This window comes from Euleptes europaea, chromosome 3 (genome assembly GCF_029931775.1).
Source record: "Euleptes europaea isolate rEulEur1 chromosome 3, rEulEur1.hap1, whole genome shotgun sequence".
Taxonomy (NCBI): Eukaryota; Metazoa; Chordata; class Lepidosauria; order Squamata; family Sphaerodactylidae; genus Euleptes; species Euleptes europaea.
Genome location: NC_079314.1, coordinates 85,301,782 through 85,325,885, shown reverse-complemented (window position 1 = coordinate 85,325,885; position 24,104 = coordinate 85,301,782). Strand labels below are relative to the sequence as shown.

Sequence of the window (24,104 nt, the reverse complement as noted above, 5' to 3'; positions counted from 1 at the left end):
TGAATGGTTTTCATTATTGGTTCTTGTAGATTATCCGGGCTAAAAACCTTTAAGCTTCTACCATAGTACTTTATTTGTTACTGGAGACCAGGTGCAGCAGAAATTTCTAGTAAACAGATGCGTGATGATGGTATTGCAGTAAAGAACATGACTGCCTCCCTAAAGATGGCTATTTCTCAGAACCTCATTGTTGATAATGACCACCTGATGAACAGTTTGGTTGAAAAGTGATTTAGAAACAGTGAAAATAAATAGTGAGGGTCTGTACAACATAAAAAGACTGTGGCCTTCATAAAGAAATCTGACTCCAAGGGCTGAACATAGAGACACCAGACATCCCAATTTTGTTCTTTTTCTGTGCTACAAGTTGAAAATTACTATATCACAGCTAGCCATTTGGCAAGATTATTCACAAAATAACAACTAAATAATCAGAGATACTGCTTGGTTTTGTGCAGGGTAGGTAATGGTTACACAAATAATATGGTCAGATATTATGATGTCTCTTGAAAATTTCCATTTTCATATTGGTAGGAAGTCTGTTCTTCTAGATCTTGCATCACTTCCTTTTGCTTTTGCAACACTTTCCTTCGTACTTCATCATTTTGAAAGGTAGCACCATATGTTTTCTTTGGGCTAACAAAACTATCGGTGTTCAGATCAGTCTCTTCAGCCAGTTCATCTTGGTCAATTATTCCACATTTCTCTTCATTCAGGCTTTCTGGGTCAGCCCATTCTTGCTTCTCTCCAGAAGCAAAAATGGCATAAAATATCACTCCACTATAGTGAACTAGGGCAGCTATTAAGAAGACATTTTGCCATTCTTCACGGGTCTAAAAGAATAACATGGGACAAATTATTATACAGACAAGAAAGACAATAAATTAGACAGAGAACTGACCAGGTTCCTTTGATTTCTAGTCTGATTTAAAAAAAAAAAAAAAACCACTCACCAATTTTAAAGAATATTTTCCAATGAATATTTCCCTATAGCTAAATGCTTTATGATTAGGATTACCAAAATTCATGGCAGAGTTGAATTGCAACCAGTTCACAAGGATACCCGTAGCTATAATGGTATAACAGCATTCTGTGGGAAGCAAGTTTTTATTTATTTACTGAAAAATGTTGTTATTTGCCTCTCAATCAGAGGTGGAATAGGTGGCTTACAAATAAAATGCATACATTCATAAATCTGTAAAATGTAATATTAAAACACAAGCAAAACTAATGTACAAGATATGTCAACAATAAATGATAGTTCACAGCATTCAAAATAACCAAATGCCTGAACAAATAGAACCTGATGCCTGAAACGGAAAAGATCAGATTCAAGGAAGCAGCTGTGAGAGGGATTTCTACTGATGGACACCATTACAGAAAAATGCCACAGAAAAACCTAACACTCGTTTGACTTTCATTTAAATACTGTAACTTCCAAGGGGGGAAAAAATCAAAACACATTACCTTATGTTTAGTCATTGCACCAACAATGAGAGGACACACCATTCCTGACAATGTCCCTACTCCATTGGAGATGCCCATGAGGATGCTGGCATAGCGGGGTGCAATATCTAAATGGTTAACATTAAATCCTGTAACAGATCAAATTAGTCAACAGCGTGCAATCCGCAAGACAGCTCTAGTTAGTTATACTGAAAAAGGCCACATACACCAAAACAAGAACGAAACCCGGCCTTATTCTAGAAGGTACCTCTTTCTAGAGGAAAACCATCTATCTTGGAAACAACAACACTGGAAGTTTCAGTGCTTAAGGCCTCACAAAACAAAGTCATTTGAAACTGCTGTGTTCTTGATGGAATTAAAATGATTGGAGCTGACTTATGGTGACCTTGTAGGGTTTTCAAGGCAAGAGATTGCCTGCCACTGTGTAGTAACCCTGGTATCCCTTGGTGGTCTCCCATCCAAATACTGACCAAGACCAACCCGCCTTAGCTTCTGAGATCTGACGAGTTTGGGCTAGCCTGGGCTAACCAGGCAAGCACGTTTTATATGAGCTGCAAAAAAACACAAAAAAACCAATGACAATTTTTTGAAGTTCATATTCAGAGTGACATTAAAGTTTGTAACTACGGAACTGGCAAAACTGCCCTTGACATTCCATGACAGGGCACTAACTGATCGAATCTCTTCTCTATTATATCCCTGGAAAGGCTATTTAAGGCCTTTCTTTAAACAGCAGTGTTGCAAAAAAGTGAAGTCACGTAAAACAGAGGAAGAGTAACATGGCAGATACTGAGAGGTTCCTTTATATCTGAGTGGTTCTTAGACAGGAAGGTCCTACTAAGTGCAACTTCTTCCATCACTGTGTTGGGGAAGTTAAACTTCCAGAAACACACAATATGAAAACATTCCTACACTTTTAAGGGGAGAAATAGCTACATTTTCTTCCTGATAAAAATTGGCAAAGGTCAAGAAACCGAAATACATTTAGGGCAGCATATGGTCCAATTATGTTTAAAAATCACTGTATCTATTTTGTTTGAGTCCAAGTTATGCAAGACACTTCTTAATTCTGAATGTTTTCTTCTCCTCTGTAGTTTTTTTTTTTGCATGGTATGTATATGTCAGTAATTAAGAATTAATTATCATGCTGAGTTTTACTAACTTTTAAAACCTCTCTCCTAATCTGTTTATAAATTAAGAGTTTATATTTTACCTGAAATAGCAAATCCACTAAAGCCTACTGCCAAAACCAAGAAAGAGATAGCCACACCTCTTGTGTGAGAATAGCCAACCACCAAAAGCAAGGTAGCTTCCATCCCAAATCCTGCAAATTGAAAACATGGAGGAAATTAATAAATACTTTGAAACATTCTGCTTCCAAAAATGTCATGACAGTCTGTCCAGTCCAGTCAAGTACCATTATTTAAAAAAAACGGGTCCAGAAATTACAGGCCAGTTAGCCTAACATTTGTTTCATATAAGTTCATAGAAACCGTTGTTAAAGACAGAACTATTATGCACATACAGGAACAAAGCCTACTGAGGGTAAATCAGCATGGTTTCTGCAAAAGGAAGTCCTGCCTCATTTTGGAATTCTCATTTAGGAACATATATTCTAAAAAAAAGACAAGCTGCTTGGGTTGGGGAAAATTGGTTCATTGGTTGTTTAGTCAACAGTACTTAACATTTATGGGGAACATCAATTCAGGGTGGAAACAGTCCATTTTGGGGGAATCTTGTGAAGGACCCAGCAAAGATGGTAGGAATAAACTGTTGGAAAGATGGATCTCTTTCTGCAATTCTGTAGCAGTGGGTAGGATCCAGAGTAAATTGGTATTTCCCACTGATCAGCAATTTCCCCTTCTTACCGCAGACCCTCCTCATGTCTTTCCTCAGGATCCCCTATCCCCAAGGAGTAGCATTTTATGAACTGTAGTTAGAGAGGGAAGGTAAAATTTAGTCTGGATCCAACTCAGTGTTAAGAAACAGAGCTACAAGACTGTTTAACAGGAAATGCCTGCACAAACACCCAGTCTATTAATTCTGAAACTCAGTCCTGGCATGCTTCCATTATAACATTCATATTCCAAAGTTAGATATGCAGTACTATGCCACAAATACAGCTTTGCTGCTAACATGAATACCCTAAAGTGAAAATATGGCATCTGACCATCAAAACCTTAGTCATGAAAATATTTGCATGTGAGGAACCATCTGAAACTCAACAGGGTTGCGTTAGGATTGCCTAGTTTTTTTAAAGGACAGAAGATCTCTATCTTTAGCACATGACCACGTGAAGCTGCGAGATACTGAATCAGATCACTGGTCCATCCAAGTCAGTATTGTCTACTCAGTCTGGCAGCGGCTCTCCAAGGTCACAGGCTGAGGTCTTTTACATCACCTCTTACCTGATCTTTAACTGGAGGTGCTAGAGATTGAACCTGGGACCTATGCTCTACCACTGAGCCACGGTCCCTCAATATGTTGTTAAAGGCACTGGGGGCTTTAACATGCTGTTAAAGGCAGTATTAACTTTTTTTTCTCTGTGTAAAATTTTTAAACAAATGTACTCAAGAAAGCAACATTTTTAGAGAGTAAAAACCAAAGTCTCTGTCTATCACAAGAGTGCTAACCTCAGGTGTCACATGCAATTATTGTCATTATTGAGCCCATCTTTCTGATGTATATCTAAAAAAAAAAAGAACTCAGATACAAGGATATACCAGAGTTTAAACTTTTAAAAAACCTGTTAATTATACTTGCCTATCAGCAAAGCACATTTCTGCATTATTAATACATCATTCAAACATTTTATCTATGAAATCTAATACCTCCACAGTTCATGATTTTTCTTACTGCAGTAGTTGTTAAAATCCTTCTGCTTCGTAAAAGGTCAGCCAACTGTCCTCCAATGGGTACAATAATTGTCATGACCATATGTGGAACCGCAGACAAAAGGCCAACCTGAAAGTAAATACACACCACTCTATGGAAGCACATTTTAGGTATGTGAATATATATGTGTCAAAAAGATTGTATACGCTCCCTGTTTTAGCCAGTCAAACTGGTTTGGGAAACCAAGATAATAAGCAAGGCCAAATCAGTGCTTAGCTGGTAGACCACTGGGAGCTCCCTGTAATCTGAGCTTTCCATAAGAAAGCCTTTGAATAAATACTTACTTATTATGGCTTGAATCCATAGAATGGTGTTTCACTTCATTTTGTAGCATTTTCCCACCCCATCCCTGCTATAGCCTCTCCTCCCCCACAAATAAACCATTTCTGAGGTCAAATGGACTCTCCAGAACAGTGAGCAAAGTGGCATTATGTATACGGAGGGTGAGACTTGGCAAAATCCTTCCCCACTGAGCAAGCAGAACTAATTTCTGCTCACGCGAGGGGCACTTAGGATCCAAGCTATTAAAATAACTGTAGTCAAAGACAGCATGGTGACAGAATATTTCTAACTTCATCGGATCGTACTTTTAAGCACAGACTATGATTTCTGTATCACTTTCACGAACATCTAACCTTATTCTCTGTGTACTTGTGGCTTTGAGATCCTAGTGAACTCATAGCACTGAGGTGTGACGCAGTCCTGCCTATTTCCCTCACTTTTGTGCAGCTGTCAGACCTCCGCTAGATGTACGTGAAAGATTTCATGGCTATGGCCTCTTTTCCCCCTATGTCAAAGCTGTTATTTGTCTCTTCCAGGGCAAACATGGAGGTAACTTTATTTTTTCCTCTGCAGGGAAAGTCACAGTTTGGGGTTGTTGCTTGCTTTGGGAAAACAACAGAGAATTTTTTTCCCCATCTGAGCCCTGCAGGCTTGCTCTGAAATACTGTAAAAGACACAACTTTGTGACCGGCTTCACCCAATGAACTGCCGTTTGTAATCAGTAGCACCTGAGGCAATTGAAAAAAAATATATTAAGTAGCTCTCAGAAACAAAGTCTGCCCTTGCCTGAAGGGCAGACTCTGCCTACTCTTACTGCAAGTGACTCTCCATGGTCTCAGGCAGAAGCCTTTCACAACATCAACTACCTGATCCTTTTAACTGGATGCCAGGGATTGTACATGGGACCTTCTGCCTGCAAAGTAGACACTTTACCACTGGTCCACAGCCCCTTCTTAGGGATTATGTGACAGCCATAATTGCGGGTAATTCAGCTATTAGAGTCACCACCTTTAGTGAGATGTAATGATGTAGTGAGGTAATATTAATTTTCCTTCTGCATCAAACACTTAAACTTGTTGATATGCACACAATGAATGCATTCATTTGATTTGAGGAGGAGATACTGAAGGTCTTGACCCCAGGACAGTAAAGAGCAAACTTATTTGCAGTGCAATCCTATGCACGGTTATTTCAGTCCAAGTCCACTGAATTTATTGGAGTTAGTCAGGGGTAACTGCATAGGACTGCACTGTTGGAGTTGTAACAGAACATCTTATTAGAACCGCTTTTTATGTAGGGGGTCTCAAGATAATAGCTCTTGGAAAAAATCCTTCACAATAAACATCTGAAACAACTATCTGCTGACAGAACAAACGTATTCAGCTGTTTGTCATGCAACTTCATTGCCCAAGAAGGGAAAGTAACTGGTGAGTGAAAGTAACCTTCTCATGATGACAGCATTGAAAATAAGCAGCATTGCCTTCTGCTTCCCACTCCAAAACTCTATGGCTTTCCTTGCCACTCTTATGCCAAGTGACTGACATACCTTATTTATTTATTTAGAGATTTATATCCTGCTTTTCTCCCAAATGGAGACTCAAAGCATCTTATATAATTTTCCTTTCCTCTGTTTATTCTCATGGCCAACCTGTGAGATATGTTAGGTTGAATATGTTAGGTTGAGTGACTGGCCCAAGGCCACCCAGCAAGTATCCATGGCAGAGTGTAGATTCGAACCTGGGTCCCCCAGATCCTAGTCTGACATTCTAGCCAATACACCTCAACAGCACAGAGACTAACAGACAAATCCAAGAGCCCTGTTCCTTAATTATCTCAAGGAAATCATAACAAATGCTCAACACTTTATCATCAGGCCCCCTGAAGAAAAATGGTGGCTTCATTTGTTTTGCTTACCTTACTTATTGCAAATCCAAAGACCTCTTCAAAGTAAGCAGGCTGACTTATAAGCAACAAATAGAAAGTCCAACTTCTGCAAAAGTTTGCCACAATGATTGCATAAACCGGCATTGAAGTAAAAAACTGTTTCCATGGGGTACTAAATCTCTAGAAGAAGGAACAGGACAACATTAGAATGGCTGGCATTTAGGAGCTGCAGGAATGACAACGGTCCTATGCAAATAGGGTTGCCAACAGGCCTGGAGAAAAAGTCCTGCCCCTTTAATAGAGGTTGAATGGGATATCATTTACCTAGTGATAATATGCCATGCAAAACTTCAGTTGCCCATTTCTACACGTTAAGCCTCCATTAAACAGAGGACTTTTTTCTCTAGGCCTGTTGTCAGTCCTATATGCGGAGGCAGGAGTCACTGCTGTTGCATAGCTGCCTCTGTATTGACAGGAGGAATATATATTTGTGGGCTTCTTGTTTGTCTCACAAGCTAGAAGATTGACTATAAAGAATCTGTTTCACTTCCATTGATTGTCATGTTTCTTTCACTCATAAACACACAACACCAAAGCCTACTCACACACACTTTTCAGCAGTGTGTACTTAAGGAGAAAAACGCACTTAATACAGCAGTTTCACAAAAATCACATAAAGTCTAAATTTGCTAAATAAGAAAATACTTAGCAACTGTACCAGTGTAATTACATTGGTATCCCAGAAGACACACAGGCACAACTGTTTAAGAACCTACACAGATAGAGGCCCACTGCAGACATTACATTCTGTGCTGTTCACACAAATTGGAAGCCCACCAGCCACATGTATCGGGAGAACATGGCTCCCCACGCAATCTCGATATACATGACTAGTGGGGTCCTGGATTGCGTGAATGAAACAGAATGACATGTCCTCAGAGGATAAACATCATCAATAGATCTATAATCCATTTCCTGATGTTAACAATGATAAGGCAAACACAATGAAAAACGACACTGATTGTGGCTAATTCTCTACAGTCCTTTCATCTGTCAACATGGAGTTCCATGGCGATTTTTAGCATGAACTAGTTGTCAAAAGATATCAGCCATTCAATGATTGGATGTTAGTAAATGTCTCTTACACTGGCATTGACTAGATTGGCTCCTCCTATACTTGTTTCTATGTAAGTTCTTTCCTCACTGGTTATTGTTGGATGTGCAGCTGGGCTCTCATAGGCATGCAAAAGCCAAAACATGTACCAGAAAATCCCAAACATTCCTGTACAGGTAGGGAAAAAACAGGATGGTAACAACAATTAACCATTCCTTGTTGATCAACAAATCATTTTAAGGTGAAAGCATTTGGCAATAATCTCAATAATATTTTAAAGCCTACTATATAGCATATTTGCCATAAATCTAAAAACAGGAAAGCCTGTATTTCAAAATATTTTTGTATTTTAAAAAAGTCTGCAACTGTATGGTAAATATTTAATGACATTAATTTTTGCCTTCTTGACATCTTACCATATATATAAAAGACTGATGACCATCCTATATACTGCACCAGCACACCTGCTAGGGGCATGGCAACTACTGCCCCAGCGTAAGAACCTAAAAAACATAAAGCACATATACAGGATCAATTGTGTTAATATAGTACATGGGAGTCATTGTTGCTTATTAAGTCAGATGGCATACAACAGTAGGGTGCTCTGCTTAGAGGGAGTTTTTCTCCTTCTCCCATAATACTAGAACGCGAGGTCATCTGTTGAAGCTGGAGGGTGAGAGATTCAAAACAGATAAAAGGAAGTATTTTTTCACACAACGCATAGTTAAATTGTGGAACTCCCTGTCCCAGGATGTGGTGATGGCTGCCAACTTGGAAGGCTTTAAGAGGGGAGTAGACATATTCATGGAGGAAAGGGGTATTCATGGCTATTAGTTAAAATGGATACTAGTCATGCTGTGTGCCTGTTCTCTCTAGTATCAGAGGAGCATGCCTATTGTATTGGGAGCTGTGGAACACAGGCAGGATGGTGCTGCTGCAGTCGTCCTGTTTGTGGCTTCCTAGAGGCACCTGGTTGGCCACTGTGTGAACAGACTGCTGGACTTGATGGGCCTTGGTCTGATACAGAAGGGCCTTTCTTATGTTCTTATGAGCTCTGCCTAGAGAAACTGAATCCTCTCATTTCACCCAAGGGGAGGCCCAGCTTGTGCAGGAAAGTGCTTGAAATCACACTGGCTACATTGCTGTTTCAGGAAATGTCCATGTTTGTGCCAGCCAGGCAGAGCTATGGGTGACAACAAGCATTCATATTGCCAGTATCTTCACAGGCTATCTCCCACAATTAGATAACCCTACTTAATCTTAAAATGGCTACAGGTTGCCCGTAGGACACCAAATAGTTCTCCCTCCTGCTACCAGCAAATGAAGATGGTAATGTGTATCATGTAGACCAAATACCAGCTTCTACAGAAGAATTTGAGGGTACCCCATATTTTACAATGTCAACAACGGACATTAGAGATCCTGTACCTTAAAAAGTTTCACAGAAGGTGAAATTCCACAAAGTGAGACTTTCACCATCTATGTGGACTGAAGTGGAAGAAACCACACTTGGTAAAATATTCCTTTCTAAGCAATGCTGAAAGGTGCCCTTTTAGTATCTGGAACTGGTAACCCTATTAATTTGATAGGGTGCAATACCACCATATAATTCTCAGTCTGCAAAACTGAGAGACATTGATTCCATCTACGCCTGCTTAAGGGACCTTTAGGGTACTTATCTGTTCTGGATAGGAAAGATTTACATAACCTCAACATTCCTGAGCTTTCTTCATTATCAAAAGTGTGCAAACCAAACAGTATGGGCACTTTCACACATGCAGAATAATGCACTTTCAATCCACTTTCAATGCGCTTTAACAATAGTTTGCAAGTAGATTTTGCCGTTTCATACAGTAAAGTCCAGCTGCAAAGTGCATTGAAAGTGGATTGAAAGTGCATTATTTGGTGTGTGTGAAAGCACTCGTCTCTCAAGACGAGTACACCCAACTCCACACCAGTTTTTCATATAGTGTTCACGTTGCCAATGCGACAGACTCTCTGTCCCTCTCAGAATCTCAAAGCTTGGCTATATTCAGAAGATACAGTTGTCTTTATCAATGCAGTACAACTGTGGAACTAGAATCCTCAGCACTCTTTAAGAGGCAGAAGCCCTTGAGGAAGGTAATTCCCCTACAGTGCTGTAAAATGTAAGAAAATAGGAAAACACAGTTCTAAGGTGTGTAAGCGCTCCTTCCCTGGATGTTTTTAAGCAGAGGCTAGATGGCCATCTGTCAGCAATGCTGATTCTATGAATTTAGGCAGTTCATGAGAGGGAGGGCATCTTGGCCATCTTCTGGGCACTGAGTGTGTGGGGGGGAGGTAGTTGTGAATTTCCTGCATTGTGCAGGGGGTTGTACTAGATGACCCGGGTGGTCCCTTCCAACTCTATGATTCTATGGTGTAGTGTTTAATCTCCTTAGTACTAACAATGATGCCAGTAGTAAAATATTAAAAGAAAACAAATTTTAATTTGTATTCTGTTGAGAGCTGCATATGCAGAAGCCATGAAATTCTAGTATGGCATTTACCAGAGTCAGTAATTAATTATTCTGAGGGATGAACAGACTCAGGTGTTCTTTTCTGCATCTGACATTAGTTCAGTATTTTGTTAATGAACACCTAACCTGAGTATGAATCACTGCCAGGCAAGTTGAGGACAGGCTCACTCAGATCTGCTCTTGGAATAATTCATTAGCAAATTCTTTTAACTTGCGATTACCCACATTATATGTGTGCTGTGTGACCTAGAAGATATTTCCCAATCTCTCTTTCAAGCATTAACTAAATCAAACACAATAAGTTGGCCAGTGAAAGAAACAGATTATAGCGCCGCTTTCTTTACACTGGCTCAATATGCAGGCAAAACTGGAGCTTAAGGGAGGAACGGGATATGAGAGATGGGTAGCCAATATGAAGATGAAGCATGAATTAATGTACTAGCAGGAGGCAACAATGAATAGATAGGAGATGAGATCAGGACAAGAGCAAGGCAGGATGGAAATACTGTTTGAATATAGATACCTTATTGGTATGAGTATGTGGGGAAGCAATGAACAGACCAGCAGAAATCTGAACTTCTAATAAAATGTGGAAGAGGAACATTTACAGTGATTTTACAAAAGAAAAAAAGAACCTAAGATACACTCCTAGTTTTCCCATGACTGAAATTGCCGTTGTAAGAAATATATATATATAAACCATTCATGTTGAACAAGACATGGCATATCAGACTCCATTTTGAAAGCAACCCATTTACCCCTGAAATTTCCTCCAAGAATTATTTCATGCAGTTCAGCCCCTGGAACAAACCAGGACAAATTTCTCTTTTCAACCCTATTTTTTTTAATCCACAGTACAAACAGTATTTTCTAGCAAATCTCAAAGTACAATACTCACCACAGAAAGATGTGGTTGCTAGCCTGCTTCTCTCCAATGGAGGAGCCCATTTACTCCACATTCCATGGCAAGCTGGGTAGGTTACACCCTTGCAAACATTTTAAAAAACACAGCATTCAATTTCTATTTAATTTCCTTATTTGGGAACACAATCGCTTTTCTCTTTAATGGACTGGCCTTCTTTTGATCATTAAGATTGTAATTTATGCACAATGACTAATTGAACATAGTAGAAAAGAGCAAGCGTCCAGTAGCACCTTAAAGACTAACAAGAATATTTTCTGGCAGGGTATGAGCTTTCATGAGCCACAGCTCACTTCTTCAGATTCTTCAGTCTGAAGAAGTGAGTGGCTCACGAAAGCTCATACCCTGCCAGAAAATATTCTTGTTAGTCTTTAAGGTGCTACTGGACTCTTGCTCTTTTCTACTACTGCAGACAGACTAACATGGCTACCCACTGTGAATTATCTTAATTGAACATAGAGGGTTTTACATTCAAATAAACATACATAGGATCAATCATACATTAAACTTGGGGGGGAACACTTATGGTTTATTGGTGAGGTCCTTGCATACAATATAGCCAATTAGTCATCTGAATACTCAGTTTAACAGCCCAGCACACTTTTTTGGAAAATGTATGTAACAATCTCCATATGGAAATTCTTCCACTTCAAAAATGATCAAGCAGACCAACCCAAAATCATCTAAAGTTTAAGGCTGTTGGAAAATCATAGTTTTGAGGAACAGACCGGACACAGCAGGGCTTCTGAGGGAGGGAGGACACTGTAGGGACAGAAACCCCCCCCCCCCGGTCACTTTGGGGACTCAAGGATCTGGGAAAGCCATATGGGTTGATGTTTGGGTTCATCTGAGTGGTGTGAGAGGAGGATCCTAGAGAAAATCTTTGTTTGGAGGCTCACAGTGGCTCTAAGCAGTTCAGAACATAGCTCTGACAAAAAGAATAACATCTACTTATGTTAGATTTCTGTGCATATTTCATTTCAAAGTGAAACAAGCAGCTATGTCTCCTGCTCACATTAAAAATAACTAAGCACCGTTAATAATTAGTGTAATTAGATAAATACCTACCTCCACGAGACCTTGTAAAATTCTTACAAACATAACACAGCCATAATGTACTCTGGCAGCTGCAGGAATGAACATGTTTAGTGTGGAAGTTAGGAAAATGGCTGCTCCAAATACTCTGTAGAGGGAAATAATATTAAAATGTATATCATTTTATATAAGCATATAAGCATATATTGAGCCAGGCCTGTCTACTGGGCAATATAAACAGCTGCACAGAAGTCAGCTCAGTAGAGTCTTGTGTGGTCTACTTGTTTTTACTAGAACTCCCAAGGTCCAGCAATGCATTTTAACTTAAATTAAAGCAAGAGTACACATGTAGAAGTTCTTAGCAGTTAAACCTTGTCTAATTATTTCAAATTATACTGTTATGAACTCTTGCTTAAGAATCTAACAAGTGTCTCCTGAATCAGGCCGATACTCACTTAGTCCATCATTCTTTGCAAGAATTCCAGCAACCAGAGGACATTAGGTGTCCCACCAGAATTTGGCCAGTGGTCTACCAGTGGACCATTCCCTCTCTTTGAGGTACCCTTGCCTTAGATGATACATGCCATGTCTTTCTTCTTCACAATATTGTTCCTATCCCAACATAGCCACCAAAGTTGTACTTGAGCCTCACAGACTAGCTCTTCATTGTGAAAAGCAAAGAGAATGAGAGGAGCGACTGAGAAGGGGGAAGGCCACCTTAAGTAACTCTGTATAGGGTTGCACTTTAAGTCTTGCAGTTATTTAGGGATGGACTGTCTTTTACCATGGTTTCCCACATGCATCACACATGTACATGCAGCAGAAAACACATGTGCATATTTACATTCATTGCTATATTGAACTGCCTTTCATGTAGGAACTAAGTTGCACATGAAATTGCCCTAAAGTAGCTCACTTCACTTAGTTTGTCCTCATGGTGTATGTTTGCCTGATCACCATCTGCAACTGAAGTGACATGGCCTGTGCAAAACCAGCTCTTAAATTATGTATGCCTTTGACCAACAGTACTTTGTTTCTGAAAGACTATATCAGCACATGTGTCATGTTCCTCATCCTTTTATTACAAACCAGCAGGCCACTAAATTTAGAAGAGGTTTTCCTTTTAAATAGTTTGTTAACTATGGTTGCAATTGAAACCATAAGAAAAACATGAGAGTTCAATATAAAGCCAAGTTATCCTCGGGTGGTTTAATTTTGGGTTGTACTTTGCAAAGAGTTTGTATAAGAAGTAGGAATACTACTACTAGGAGAAGTAGCAGCTGCATGGCAGTCCTGGGCCAGCTATGCTGCCTTCACAGTTACTAAGGTCAATTTGCATGAAGTGTTACTGGAGGTTATAAAAGAATAAATAAGAATCACATATGCAAATGTGAAAGAAAGGATCTTTTACTATATTGCTTAGAGAGTGTAATAATATTTGACACAAGTACTTATTCATTTCCATCATCAAATACTGACTAGAACGGCATATACTGCCCATAAATGTTCCGTAAAGCTGTCATTGTCAGCAAAATTGTGGAAACAGTGCAATCCCACACCAAGAGTTGATTTCAATAGTTTACTGCAACAACAGGATTTGCAAAAAACATTAACTAACTGTACACCTGTACACCTTCCAACAGCCAACAGACTTCAGGATGTAAGAATTTACTTAAAGGCACAGAGGATAACAAGAGGCAGGGGAAAAAAAACACAATACAAGCATTCAGTAGGCCATGAGCATTAAAGATAATTGGTTCTTGTAGGTTATCTGGGCTGTGCGACCGTGGTCTTGGTATTTTCTTTTCTGACGTTTCGCCAGCAGCTGTGACAGGCATCTTCAGAGGAGTAACACTGAAGGACAGTGTCTCTCAGTGTCAAGTGTGTAGGAAGAGTAATATATATATATATATATATATATATATATATATATATATATATATATATATATATATATATATATATATATATATATATTATAATATATAGTGTATATATATATATATATACTATATATATATAGTATATATATATATATATATATATATAGTAATATGTAGTCAGAAAGGTTTGAGCTGAATCATTGTCCTGCAAAAAGTATCAAAGGTAATGTGCTAATCATTGTCCTGTAAGTATCAAGATAATGTGCTAATGAGGGTGTGGTATGTTAATATGGAACCATTGTATCCTGTAGTGATCTGTTAATGTGTGAAATCCAAAGCTAATCTGTGTGGCTATTGTGGACTGTAGTCTTTGTTAGTCTGGAGGTTTTCAGGACAGGAAGCCAAGCCTTATTCATTCTTAAACTCTCTTCTTTTCTGTTAAAGTTGTGCTGATGTTTATGAATTTCAATGGCTTCTCTGTGCAATCTGACAAAACAGTTGGTAGAATTGTCCAGTCTTTCAGTGTCTTGGAATAAGACCCTGTGTCCTGTTTGTGTCAGTCCATGTTCAGCCACTGCTATCAGGTTGGCCAAGTCTGCAGTATCTTTCATGTTCTTTTATCCTTGTTTGTATGCTGCATTTTGTGGTCACGATGTAAACTTGTCCACAGCTGCAAGGTATACGATATACTCCTGCAGAGGTGAGGGGGTCTCTTTTGTCTTTTGCTGATCATAGCATCTGTTGTATTTTCTTAGTGGGTTTAAACACCGTTTGTAGGTTATGTTTTTTCAAAAGTTTCTCCATCCTATCAGTGACTCCTTTAATAAATGGCAAGAATGCCTTTCCTATGGGAGACTGTTTTTCCTGAGTTTTCTGATTTTTGTTTGGTTTAATGGTCCTTCTGATTTCATTTCTGGAATAGCCGTTTGCTAGCAGTGCGTGATCTAGATGATTAATTTCTTCCTTGAGAAACTGTGGTTCACAGATCCGTCTTGCACGGTCCATTAATGTTTTGATTATTCCTCTTTTCTGTCGGGGGGGGGGGTGGTTGGAGTTTTTGTGTAAGTAGCGATCTATGTGAGTTGGTTTCCGGTAGACCTTGTGACCTAACTAAAAGTTTGTTTTACGGATGACAAGGGTATCAAGAAATGGGAGTTTACCCTCAATTTCCTTTTCCATGGTAAACTGAATGTTTGGATGGATATTATTGAGATGGTCACAAGGTCTACCGGAAACCAACCTACACAGATTGCCATTGAAATTCATAAACATCAGCACAACTTTAACAGAAAAGAAGAGAGTTTAAGAATGAATAAGGCTTGGCTTCCTGTCCTGAAAACCTGGATTTCACACATTAACAGATCACTTCAGGATACAATGGTTCCATATTAACATGCCACACCCTCATTAGCACATTATCTTGATACTTACAGGACAATGATTAGCACATTACCTTTTATACTTTTTGCAGGACAATGATTCAGCTCAAACCCAACCCCTTTCTGACTGTATATTACTCTTCCTACATACTTGACACTGAGAGACACTGTCCTTCAGTGTTACTCCTCTGAAGATGCCTGCCACAGCTGCTGGCGAAACATCAGGAAAGAAAATACCAAGACCACGGTCACACAGTCCGGATAACCTACAAAAACTAATTAACTCTGACCGTGAAAGCCTTCAACAATATTAAAGATAATATACCACAGCTCTCCCTAGAGTTCAAATGGACTAAATATGCCCTATGTGATGTTAGCATTCATGTTAATAAAATTGATCACATGCTGTCACCTCTCCAACAGTCATCATTACATACAAAAGCCACATGATGCTAGAATTACTGTGGCCACTATGGGTAAGGTATGCTTTATTTCGGCATATTGTCATATCTTACCTATTGGCTGCAAGTTTGTTTGCAATGAAGCCTCCTGGAATTTGTGTTACAATGTAACCCCAGAAAAATGAGCCATGAATAAGCCCTACTGTCTCTGGATCCCAGTTGAATTGTGCTTTCTGCAAATGAAATAGTATTCACATTATAGGATATGTACTTAGCTTCATGATATTTGCAAAATATAGACTATTGCATAATTGCTTTCCCCAAGGGATTTTTGAAACGGCAGGCACTGTCAAACCAAAAGTGATATTTTTTACCTGCCAAAAATATGAAAACTGGACAAAGTGGGGCCTTTGAGCATTTTAATTCTTTCTTCATCAGCTAGCTAAGATACAACTAGAATTATACTGAATATTCTGTTACCTTAGGACTCCCTTCTGGAGCTTAGCCAGAAACCGTGACTCACACCTAGGCCTGCCAACTCCAGCTTCAGGATATTTCTGCAGATTTGTGGGCAGTACTTGAGGTAGGGAGAGTTTGAGGAGGGGGCAGGGTGCTCAGTGGATATGACATACCGTAGAGCCCACCCTCCAAAACTTTCATTTCCTCTAGGGGAAGTGATATCTGTAGGCTGGAGATCAGGACAACTCCAAGCCCCACCTTGAGGATAGGGTTACCAGCTCCGGATTGGAAATTACCTGGAGATTTTGGGGGTGGAGCCTGAGGAGGGCATGGTTGGGGAGGGGAGGGACTTCTATGGGGTATAATGCCATATCCACCTTCTAAAGCAGTCATTTTCTCCAGGTAAAATTATCTCTATTGCCTGGAGACCAGTGGGAGATCTCCAGCCACTGCCTGCAACAGTAGGAGATCTCCTGCCACCACCTGGAGGCTGGCAACCCTACTGGAGGATGACAACCATACTTCCATCTCAAAGCATAACTCAAGTCCCATATCACAGAAATGCTTTGAGTTATTTGGGGGATGCCAAATGAAATACAATCCTGGATAACCATAATCAGAGGGGAAAGAAGAGTGTGCTATTCTTGAGGTTTTGCAGAAGATAATCATTGAGCGGAACAGGCAAGTTGATTGAAGGTGGAAAATTCTAACTTACCTGTTGTACCAAATGACCACCTATAGTAAAAGCTTTCAGAACAACTCTACCTATAGGCATGAACCCTGACTCTACTAGGGGGCCAAAGAGCTGAATTTTTCCACATGGGGGGGGGAGGCACACTCTCCGTAGTGCGATTGGAGGGCCTGAGGTAGCAAGTAGCTTGCCTCAGAAGGACTCCAGCTTGTCTGAACAATTATAGATTAATATTTTAGGAAGTAGAAGAAATTACTGGAAAGAAAGACAAGGCACCGAGGCAAAGCAGAGTGGCAGTCCATTCAGTTCCAGGGGACTGGCTTGATTACAGTCAGAAGAGTATGAGACCCTGGATCTTCTTGGGCACAACAGGGCTGAACAAATTCATGTTAATTATTGTTCTGTATACCTTAATTATTGTTCTGTATGTCTTATGTATGAAAAAACAAAGAAAAGATCTGAAATATGCTTATTATCATTAGAAATTTGCTTATTATCATTAGTCATTATCATTAGTAAAAGTATCACAAGGTGGGATCACACTGACCAAGGACTTGAAATAACTCAGTTCTTTAATTGAAAAGGGATTTCTTTTGTGATCCCTCTTTGAGTTTGAATTAAGTAGGAATTACATATGCTTCTCCCCCACTCATGCCTTGGTTATGTAGGATTGTGCCTCTGCCTCCTTATATTTATATTCTGCTTCCTGGGTTTTTTTCCTCAGGGTCCCCACTGAGGAGAAAACAACAACGTGCAAATCATGTACTAAGTAAATAAAAGTGCCCTATGGCGCAGGGTGGTGAGCTGCAGTACTGCAGTCCAAGCTCTGCTCATGAGCTGAGCTCAATCTCGATGGAAGTAGCGTTCAGGTAGCCGGATCAAGGTTGACTCAGCCTTCCATCCTTCCAAGGTCGATAAAATGAGTACCCAGTTTGTTCGGGGTAAAGTGTAGATGACTGAGGAAGGCAATGGCAAAGCACACTGTAAACAAAGTCTGACTAGTAAACGTCATGATGTGATGTCACCTCATGGATCAGTAATGGCCCAGTGCTTGCACAGGGGACTACATTTACCTTTAAGTATATAAAAATGCATTATTTTATACTTCACAAGAGTACATATGGCAGTATTTTGATGGTTACTTGCCTCATTTTCTGGTCTTCCATCCACATAGATTGTGTTGTTGTTAACCATTTCTACTATAGCAACTCCAAGATTACATCTAATTCCAAAAGAAATGCAAAACCCCAGGCCACTCATTATAGCAATGATGTAGCGTTTGGGCAGTCCACAGCAATGGCAGTCAAATAAGGGAGGTTTGTGAGTAGCTGCCTGTATAGGTCTTCCTTCTTCGTTCAGTTCTATGTTATCTTCTTCTAGGTTGGTTCCATCAACTTTTCTGAAGATACATAAAACAGTAGAAGGCACAAGATGGTTCTTAGGGGGATGTTGCTGATATGCACTTGATATAATTCACTGATTAGCTACTACAGTGACATTTCCATGATGGTCAGAATATTCAAAAGAAAACCACTTGTGTACAGGGGCTGTAAGAATTCAGGGAAATAATGGAGCAACTGGATACCTTCAGTGGAATCTCAAGCCCTTCTAAGTCAATGTCTGTCACGTTCCTCTGGCATATTGTCTTCTAGGACCTGGTTATCTCAGATGAGATGGTAAACCTGTTTTTGGTGTAATCCACTTCATAACAAATGGGGGCCCTTATGACTGATTTCTTTTTGATGAATGCTTCTCCATTAAAAAAAAGTCACCACATATAGAAAACTGTCATGTCAAGTATTCTGGGCTAGAAACCTTCTTGCTGACATGTAAAAACAAAAGCGAGATAATATCTTTTATTAGGCCCAGCCAAAATGCAGAAGAGTGTTGGTCCTAATAAAAAGTAGTATATGGCTCTTATTTTCAGATTTTGGTTTGGACCAATGCAGCTCTCTGCTTTCACTTTGTTTTGAGTCTCCCTGACATCTAGTTTCCATGCACAGAGTTGTACATCATATACATCATATACAGAGGAGAAGTACATCATATGATTCCCTTCAGCCTAAGATACAGCTCCCTTGGGTTGTTGTTGTTCTTGTTCTTCTTCTGATTACAGCTGTAGTTGTAGTCAGTCTTTTTTTATTTAGCTATTTCGGTACTTTTACCCCACTTTTCTCTGTTCAGTGAAGACTCAAACTATCTTAAAATATTAAAAATGGCAACGAAAATCAATGAATATAAATATCAAAATCCAAATTAGATAAATCTACCTGTCATCAACAGACTAGTCCACAGGGGAGTAGGATATAGCAGGGTGCCCTTGGTGGAAACACATTCTTTGTGTTTAAGAGGTTGGTTCTAGTTCAGTTTCAGGGCAACCAAGAGATTTTAGGTTCAGATTCTGTTTCAGTTCATTGAAAAAAACACTCTCTTTTGGGTCGTTTGGTTTGATTGCTTGGTTTTAAGGTAACATATCCATAGCAAATGCACATAGCATCAACGTTCAGGTGAAAATATTTGCCTAGCATAGTAATACCTTAACATCTGTCACAGTGCTTTTGGCCATACATGACTAGCCCTAATTAGGTCTGACCAAGTTTCTCTATTCAAACACAAGATTCTTCTTCTTGTCTGATATAATTGCCTCTTCTTAATTAATACGGTGAGCAAGAACCATCAAATAAGTGAAGTTTGAGGAGCAGACATGACAAGAATATTAGGTGGCCAGCTGGCTGACCCCTAGGCCTTCTGAAAATACTCTTAGGCCTTCTGGAACCCAACAATAAGACTAACTCACTGTTCTGCCCTATCGCCTCCTCTTTGCTCTTCTTTGCTGACAAAAAGAATTGTTAGTTTGTGTTACTTCATTTCTTGACTCCTGGGATAGACATGTCTTGGATGAGGGGGTCACCACAGCTGCCTCTGGGAGCAGGGGACAGTGAGAGCAGATTCTATAACAAATATCTGTAGCCGAGCAGTGGTGGTGCCTCCTTGTCAAAGTAGATTAACAATTTACAATTCAAAGAAGATATTCCTTTCTCTGACTTCCAGAAAAAAGGTCACTGATACAAACTACTTGGCTCATAGATGTTAGTACTTTGACATTATTTATATAATATCAATACATCATAATATGGCCACATCTATGAAAATCATCCCATCAAATACATACAATAGCCACTACCCTGAACTGAACTCAGTAACTGGCTGAGAGCCAATGGAGAGATTCTTGAATGGGAGTAATATGCATGCTCTGCCTCACTTCTGATAATAGCCAAGCTGTGGCATTCTGCACTAACTGGAGTCTTTGATTTTATTTCAAGGTGAAACCTTGTAGATTGTGTGATAGTAATCTGTAGTGGCATGGATCCAAGTGGCCAGATCAGCCAAGTCAAGGCTATCTTCCAGGCTAAACTGAGTGTTTTTTGCATTAACTTGCTTCTCCAGTGGTAATGTTGGATCCAATATTACCCCTAGGCTCTTTACCAAATCAGCAAGGGTCAACTGAACCCCATCAAAGGTGGGAAGCACAATGTCCTTCAAGAGCTCCATCTTCCCATCCAATATTATCTCGGTTTTGTTAGGATTTAGTTCAATTTGTTCATTCTTAGCCATTTAACCACAGCAGAAAAGCAATGATTCAGGATGCTTACCACTCACCAGGAGATTTGGATACAGAGATGTCCAATAAAAAGTAGCTCATGTTTTAAACTCCAAATGACACTAAATTACAATGCCCAGGAGGAGGTCTAGATGGGTCTCCTAAATTGAAGATCCCTGTATTTAATCCATCTCTGGCTTTCACAGTGGGGTAAGTAAAGTGGAGAAAATCCAGCTTTGTACTTCAGCCACAAATTTATACCGAGGATCTACTAAACATGTATATATAGCATCAATAGAGAACTAGACCTTATTTGAAAAATGAAAAACAAATTTGAATTTTTCACCTGCCCAGATGGCTAACAGTCTATGCTTTACAGGAACATAAGGATGGAATGAGAGAAGTCAGTTACTGACAATTATTATGTTACTGACAGTTAATTGCCAATTACTGACAATTATTACGGACAAATGGTTATGAACAGATAGGAGTTGAAAAGGAAGGGGAAGAACTGGGGGAATTCAGAAAAGCCTTCTAATTTCTTTTTGCATAATTTAAAATATAATTTTATTGTATTTTGTCTTGTATCTCTGCACACAAAAAACCTCTTGCATTGTAATAAGAATGTTTAGCAAATTTTAGTTGCAAATGGTTGTCAGTCAATTTCTGAACATGATTAGCAATTGTAATTCTTAGGAAACTTTTTAAAAGAATTTTTAAGTTTCCCAAGAAACCACTTTAATATTTTGACAAGGGTGCCAAAATAAAAGACATTTGCCATACTTATCCCACTTTTTTTAAGGGGGGGGGACTCAACTGTGCATTGTTAGTTGATAGATTTTCCAGTTATCCATAGGTAATATCATTTAGATATCACAGTAAACAGGATAGTGATTGTTTGTATGTACCCATAACAGTTAATAACTTTATATGAAAATATAAAGAATCATCGAGTGCCTATGGCCAGTGACCAAATGATTTCTTAAACTTCCATGATTTACTAATAAATGACATTTACCAACATACCCTGGAAAAGATTCAAAATATGCTTGAAAATTCAACCAGTTCATATGTTTACTGGCAAATCTTAAGAAAGCCTTTAAAAACCATAGGGGCATTTATTATTTTAAAGCAGAACAACTAGGCAAAATCAAAAGTCTTACTGTATGTAAGGAATGCTCTTCATTTCACATCATACTTTCCCCATACCCCTTATTACTAAAATTCTCATCTGCCTATTCTAATACACTGCAGGAATAAGATCAGATCAGATATTTTTTAAAGCCTTTTCCCAGAGATACTAACAAAACGTTAAAAATGATATTGTCATTCTATCATATAATTAGAAATTATTTTTTAAGTTGGCTCACTCTTGTTTGTGAATTTTCCCCAAATGAGAAAAGCTTCTCCAAGCTGTACCTAAAAGACTACAAATGGAGTTCAAGAAAATAACAAGCTTAGTTTTTGTGCATCTAGTCAGAATAAACAATTCATTATACAGTAAGTGTATTTGTATTACAGCATGTTGTGATGTCTGTATACTATACTAGTCCTGCTAGTTCTGTAAAAGGCATAAAATAAGTAGGCTGTTTTAGTTTAATGAATATCATAATCATCGAGTAATAAATAAAAAATGCCATCAATGATTAAGAGTTTCAGTGTCTGCATAATCTTTTATATTTCTGTGATTATTAATTATATTGAGGTAGATCTGAAATTTAAGATGAATAATATGAGTGTTTCCTCTTTTTCACACGCACAATTTTTGTCTTGTGAGTTACTCTTTTTACTGTATAAGCACATTACAGACAGAATCCAGCTAAACTAAAAGGCTTGTATGCATGATGCAATACTAAGCACACTTCTGTTGAATTAAGTTGCACTAACAGTGCTGTGCTAAACATGTATATTCTGAAATAAATCCCACTGAAGTCAATCGGACCTAGTAAATGCTCTTAAAATGAGGATGTAAAATTCAGTTGGACTAGTCAGCTGAACTTGTTTAGGAGTAAGGTGTTAATGACCTCTATGTCCACCCCAATTAATTTAACTTGTTCTGTATTTCATCCTGTCATAATTTAAAACTACACATGCAACCATTTTCATGGTATTTTCTGTGGTTTCATTCCTTTAAAAATAAGGTATTGTTATAATAACATATTCCATTCCATTTTCTAAAAGCTTGTAGTACTTTTCTGGAGACACAGTTTAGCGCACAATCAATTCATCATCAGTTATAACAAAGTATTATCTACAATATTAAGTGCATTTCAAATTGTGGCCTGTTCCACAAATCTTTCCTGGTTTAATAGCAAACATAACGTATGTTTTCTATGCCATGGCTTTGCTACTAAGGTTCAGAATCCTGCATATGCTGCTCACATCCCCTTAGCATTACATCTTTCCATATGCAACTCTAAAGTTTACTTGATTTGTTCTGTCTTGGAAGTTGGTATCAGTCTTTTACCTTTGGAAGTGTCCCAGTGAGTCACTAACAGTATTCTTCACCTCTTCCGTCCCAGGCTTTAAAAATCTCTCCCTTAATGAATTAAATACCTCAAAAGGCATCTTGTCTTCCTTCTCAAATAAATCCTTTAGTTGAGCATTTGCTTGCTGTATTGTGTTTTTTTCCTCAGACTGCAGTCTCCCTCAGATCCCTTTTTTAAAATCCTGGGACGGTGACAAGATGATCGAGAGGTATCAGCGTTAATCCTCAAAAATGTCAGTTGAACTGAAAATTTCCAAAGTGTCCCCAAAATCGCCAATAGCTGAAGCAGGATTGCTGTTGTGCTGGTTTTATTGTTCTGGAACTGATAATCTTGAATGGAAGAGGCTAACACAAAAGGTCACTTTGAGGTTGGTAATATGGGACCTGGTGCTTCTGCCTGTTCATCTGACTGAAGCGCATTATAACTGCTCATCCTCCTTCCCTGCTTTATTCCACAGCCTCTCTCACACACAAACTGTGCTAGGTGATGCTATAGTAACGAACACAATACCTGTCCCTCTGGCCACTCAAGCTTATTAATAGGATCTCATTCACGACAAACTTTATTAAACATTTATAAGTTCTCTTTTCCCATCACAGGGCATGTCTAGCAGTTCCATTATACTTTCTAAACCCCTCCTCTTCTTAAGTCCTCCCCTCCCATTGCTTGCTCTGGGCTTAGAAATGTATTCATGCACTACACGTTGCTTATGACTGACACCACTGGTGCCTCCACAATACAGATGCTGAATTCTTGAAAGTGCTTCTCTGTCCATAGCCCTGAACTGAATGCAAATTAGGTCATGTTATTTTGAAAGAAAATGGCATTTAATAAGCAAGCTATGAAAGCCTAACTTTCCTCCTTTTTCTTAACTTGTCAAATAACATGTGGCTGAGTGATTAGTCACATACAGACTTGATTCTAGCCTTAGTAAAACTGTTTATTCTATGCAGGCATAAATGAAATCAGGTTGGGTCAAAAGCTGTGCCAATAGTCCATAAGCCCCCAAATTTGATGTCCCTTAAGGAAAAATCAGGGCTACTCCTCTGGATTTTGATTAATGTTCTAAACTTGTTCACTTGAAGAAAACCTGGACAGTTTCAA

General features: G+C 38.9%; 1 protein-coding gene across 2 annotated transcripts; it reads right to left on the bottom strand.

Annotated features, from left to right (window-relative positions):
- Positions 1–314: 314 nt before the first annotated feature.
- On the bottom strand, positions 315–23,111 carry SLC17A8 (solute carrier family 17 member 8). Of its 2 annotated transcripts, none has more exons than XM_056846810.1 (12): positions 22,979–23,111; positions 18,053–18,309; positions 15,875–15,989; positions 12,131–12,245; positions 11,039–11,126; positions 8,059–8,145; positions 7,674–7,810; positions 6,559–6,708; positions 4,299–4,431; positions 2,681–2,791; positions 1,468–1,595; positions 315–833 (listed from the first exon to the last, which is right to left on the bottom strand). In XM_056846810.1, the coding sequence occupies exons 1-12, from the start codon at positions 23,077–23,079 to the stop codon at positions 495–497; spliced, it is 1,761 nt and encodes a 586-aa protein (XP_056702788.1). In that variant the 5' UTR covers positions 23,080–23,111; the 3' UTR covers positions 315–494. The 2 variants fall into 2 exon arrangements, with proteins under 2 accessions (XP_056702788.1, XP_056702789.1); XM_056846811.1 differs by having other exon boundaries at positions 315–740.
- Between the last annotated feature and the right edge of the window lie 993 nt (positions 23,112–24,104).